The sequence below is a fragment of the Camellia sinensis genome, chromosome 12 (assembly GCF_055761805.1).
Source record: "Camellia sinensis isolate YWXY chromosome 12, ASM5576180v1, whole genome shotgun sequence".
Classification (NCBI taxonomy): domain Eukaryota; kingdom Viridiplantae; phylum Streptophyta; class Magnoliopsida; order Ericales; family Theaceae; genus Camellia; species Camellia sinensis.
The window spans coordinates 146,833,783-146,838,695 of record NC_138972.1 but is presented as its reverse complement, the minus strand read 5'-3'; the positions used below and the strand labels follow the sequence as shown (position 1 = coordinate 146,838,695).

General features: G+C 29.1%; 1 protein-coding gene across 1 annotated transcript; it reads right to left on the bottom strand.

Moving 5' to 3' along the window:
- Positions 1-911: 911 nt before the first annotated feature.
- LOC114283168 (putative CCR4-associated factor 1 homolog 11) lies at positions 912-2,093 on the bottom strand. Its single transcript, XM_028225994.2, has one exon. The coding sequence runs from the start codon at positions 2,091-2,093 to the stop codon at positions 1,164-1,166; it is 930 nt and encodes a 309-aa protein (XP_028081795.2). The 3' UTR covers positions 912-1,163.
- Positions 2,094-4,913: the final 2,820 nt, after the last annotated feature.

Here is a 4,913-nt window from a genome sequence, read left to right as displayed (position 1 = left end):
GATGATTTGGGATTTGTTTATTTTTTAAAAAAAAAAATTGGCTTATTTTCATTTTTAATAATTTTTTTTTCTTAATTTAAAAAAAAAAATTTGCTTGTTTTTGGTTTTCGTTTTCAATAGACTTTTAGATTCAGTTCAACAAAACATATTAGATATTTTTTTTATAAAAAATCAAAGAAGACAAAAATAAATAAAAAATAATGGCGTCACTTTGCTTGTTTTTGGTTTTCCAAAAACACTTTTTAGAAAATTTTACTTTCTTATTTTTCGTGTTTTTTTTATTTTTACTAAATTTTTTAAATATTTTAAGCAATTTTTTATTTTTTGGATACACCTAACATAAATACACATAAAAAGTATAATTTTTGTGAAAAAAATCTTTTAAAAATTCACTAAACACTAAAAATACAAAAAAAAAAAAAAAGAGAATTCAGTATATTTTTTTTATTTTTATGTATTTATTAATTTTTAAAAATATTTTTTCACAAATTTTTTACTTTTTAGATACATCTAAAGGTGCATCAAAAAAAAGTAAAAAAAAAAATACTTGAAATTTTAAAAATACTCACTAAAAACAAAAACAAATAAAAAATAAAAAATTTAACTTTAAAAAAAATTTAATTCAAAAAACTCAAACTAAGACATAATAGAAACAACTAGTAGGCTAGAATCACTTTCGAAGCAAGCCGACCCAGCCCATAGCTGGGGGCCGTCAGCCTCGCCTTAGAAGTGTTGGGCTGAAAGTGAACCGGTTTCATTAAATTCTATTCAAACAATTTTTTTTTAATTTTTTTTATCATAATATAACTTTAATTAATAGTTAAATTACAACGTATACAACCCTCACTTTTTCATTTTTTCCAGGATCACTTTGTTAGTATCTAAACAATTCAAAAACGCTTGTTAATGAATTTTAGACAAAACTTTCATTCTTATAGAATATTTCTAAAGTAATGAATTTAAACAATTATAAGTTGTATGCATGTCTTATAATTTTCTTTCCTAGAACCTAAAATTATATATACATAATTCATATATCTCTATGATTGATACATCGAGCCAATCACAAAGCATACCTAAATTGTTTAATTGAATCATAACAAATCATTAATATTCATATAATATTCCTAACACAACCTACATTTAATTGATCAAATAAAATTTTAATAACTTGGTACAAGAACATAACAAATTTGCTTTGGTACCAAGTTAAAAGAAGTATACTCGAAATAGGTATACTTGAAATTAGTCTCCAATCCATACAACACAGAGCGAAATCGACAATCAGATCCACCGACTCCTTCTTCTTCTTCTTGGATTAGTCGATTAATGAAGGACGTGTCTACCATCTTCAGAAGCTTCAAGAATGTTTCCATGGTGAGCAAGCTATCTGATCCGGCTTGATGCCTTTTCCCAGCCGCACGATCAACACCGAGTGCCTTAGCCACTCTCTCCAATCCACCGTTCAATCCATTGCAATCCCTCATCAAGTGCTTTATATCATACACATTCCCACCAAAGTAAAAATGCACCATAGCCATGAAAGTTTCGAGGTTCTCAGGCAACTCTCTGTGCGTCAACATCTTTATCAAAAACCCGAAATCATATCCACTGTGAAAAGTCACCCATCTCTTCGACGGCCTTTTGTAAACCAGTCCCGACCACAAAAGCATCTTCGCAAACTCTCTCGAATCGATTCCCTCTTCTCTGTTTTTCTTGAAATCAATTCCTTGCCGCTTTAACAGCTTGATCGAATCCGCGTTACGAACATCATCAGACTCGATGTCGAAGTCTCGGAAATTGAATTGCCACGCGTAACAACTGTCTGTGTACAAGTCGGGAAGGTTGCCTTGATTGTCCGACAGAGTGAGACCCACTTGTATGAGGTTTAACGCGTCCACATTCGATTTCATGAGGAAATAGTTGTCGGAGGGAGACAAACAAGAGTAATGCTTGTCGGAGAAGATGATCGTCCCTGGAAATTCAGTGTCCATTGCCACGTTTGGATAATCATCCAGAACTCGACGAATCAAACCGAACTCAAAACTCAAGTTATCAGCCCAAACATCACGAACAATCACACAACGAGACATTATGAATTTCTGGATTTACAAATTTTTTTATGTATAGAGAGTAGTGTGTGGATGTGTGTATATATAGTAGAGTAGGAGTTTAATAGAAACCTTTTCCTAATAGATTTGGATTTGAAGAAAAATGGAGTTTGATTTAGGAAACTACGGATTTCAAACAAAAAAAAATAGAGTTTGATTTAGGAAACTATGGATTTCAAAAAAAATAAAGCTTGATTTAGGAAACTACCTTATTGACTTGTTTAATTTTCTATAATATCTTAATACTTAACACGTTTTAAGAAAACACATTAATATTCACTTTTTTTAATATATAACGCGTTTCAAGAAAACAGGTTAATACTCACTTCTTCTTTTCTTTTCTTTTTTTGATTCTATTTTGTTTGTCTGTTGAAGTATGGTCTCCTAATTTGATAACTGAGTGTCTAAGTTAATTTATACGCATCTCAATCAATTTTGAAAGATCAATTTCACGGTCTACTTGCGATAGTATATTTAAAGTCAAAGCAAAGTGATTCATCTTGAAATTACGTCAATACTAACTCAATTTATGGAGAAAAAAGAAAAAATAAGAGAGGAAAAAAAAAAAAAAACGGAAACCATTTTGTCTTTTTCCGTTACCTTCATTCTTTTGCCTCCACAAATACTCAAGTCCAACATCCAACCATAGTATTAGGCCTTCGGATGTGGAATATGGTGGGATCAAATAGCAGAATTGCAGATGCATTAGATCAAATGTCGTTTTGTGGTTGTGCCGTTGGGGCTGTTTGATGGCTGCATCTATGTGCTAGGGGATTTTTCTACAGCATCGGCCATGAATTGTGTCTACTGTTACAATCTAATTCTAAATCGGTGGACCGAAATGAGTCCAATGTCAATAAGTAGAACTTACTAAACTTACTGTAAGACACGTGTCTTAAACAAAAAACTCTATGGTTTTTTTTTTTTTTTTGAGGGTTTTTTTTTTTATAAATCCTCTTTTTAAGAGTTTTGTTTCATTCAACTCATATTCTTTTTGACTATTTGAGGTAAGAAGATCAAAACACCCTCAATCTCTCACGCCCTCTATTAATGTTAATATTTAATGTTGATTGTCATTATGTTTTGGCAGTTCCCGTGCATCAGGATGTTAACTGTCATTATATTCATATTAATTTGAAATGAATTTTTATTATTGTGTTGTCAATTACATGATGTGATTCTCCACATCATGTAATTGAAATGAATATTCACATCATTATATTCACAATAATTTGAAATGAATTTTTGTCATTGTGTTGTCAATTACATAATGTGAATATTCATATTAAAAACATATGAATGTGAACGTTCACATCACTACATTAGATGAGAGAGAATGTTCACATGTTGTGAATGTTCACATCACTATATTAGATGAGAAACAATTTTCTGGAAAGGTGCTGTGAACGTTCACATCAAATGAGAAAGAATCTTCACATTATTTTTATGTTTTGTCAATTAAAAATATATTCACATTATATAATAATATAAAATAACAACATCAATATTATTTAATTTGTGTATAAAATTTTCTATGTCTTGGTCCTTTCCCTTCTCTCTCCTCCCCCAACATTAAATATCAATATTAAATATAAAGGTATAAGAGTCTAAAAAAATAGTGCAAATCAAGAAAAAAAACTTTATGAAATAAAAGTATAAATACATGGTATTAAATGGATTAAAAAATTCCTTCATAGACTTCTGGGTTAGAACACTTCTAAATGAGATTTATCAATAAAAATCTTTTTTTATTTTATTTTAAATCCATGAACGAAAACAGTCTTAATTAACAACTTCTTAGAGCATCTCCAATAGTTATTGCTATAATGCCATTGCTATTGCTATAATTTGGCGATGAATAGTACTATTTTGCCAAATTATAACAATGGTGCTCCAATGATCATTTGTTATTTTGGCAAATCTCAACCAACTTTCTCTCCAAATTTGTAGGTGTTGTTTGGATACAGGTTTTTTTGTTATTTTATTTTTGTTTATTTTTTATCTTTTATGACATTTTTTACCTGTTTGTTAAAAAAAATTATATATTTATATTATTCCCAACTAGATAATATAAAAAATGAAAAAAAATTGAAAAATTAGAAGAAAAATAAATAAATATAATGCACCCCACCAAAAAACATATCACTATACTTATCTTGTAATTATTTATTTCAAAAAATATATTTATTTTTTCATTATACTTTATTGAAAAATTTAAATTATAGTAAAAAATAGTCAACATTATACATTGCAAAAATAATATTACATTCTTTTGTAGAAAATACTCAAAAATAAAATAAAAAAGAAATTTCATTACAAAATTAAAAAAAAATGACATTGCAAATAAAGACTGATAATTACATTAAAAAACAAATGACATTGCAAAATTTAAAAATATATTATCTCGTAATTATTCATCAGGAGGTAGAGGAAAATAGTAATTTGGGCTACTGACATTTGAGGACCATTTTGTGAAAATCTCATTTTTTCGCATTGTGTAATACTCTTTCATATGAAGGTCTGTGGACACCCCATTTTTGACCGTCCTCAAGACTTGGACGTCACCATTGGAACACTTGGGTGTCGTTTGGTAACACGTGTGTGTTTGGTAACGTTTACGTTTTCAGTTTATATTTACAAAAATTTTATAAACTGGTTTTTGTTTATTTTTTGTTTATTTTTAGAAAAACATGAACTACAAACACGTTTGGTAATTGACAAAATGTTTAAAAAAATTTAAAAATATAAAAAAGAGTAAGAAATGGCAAGTGGCGGCGGAAGACGGTGGTGGAAAGTGGTGAC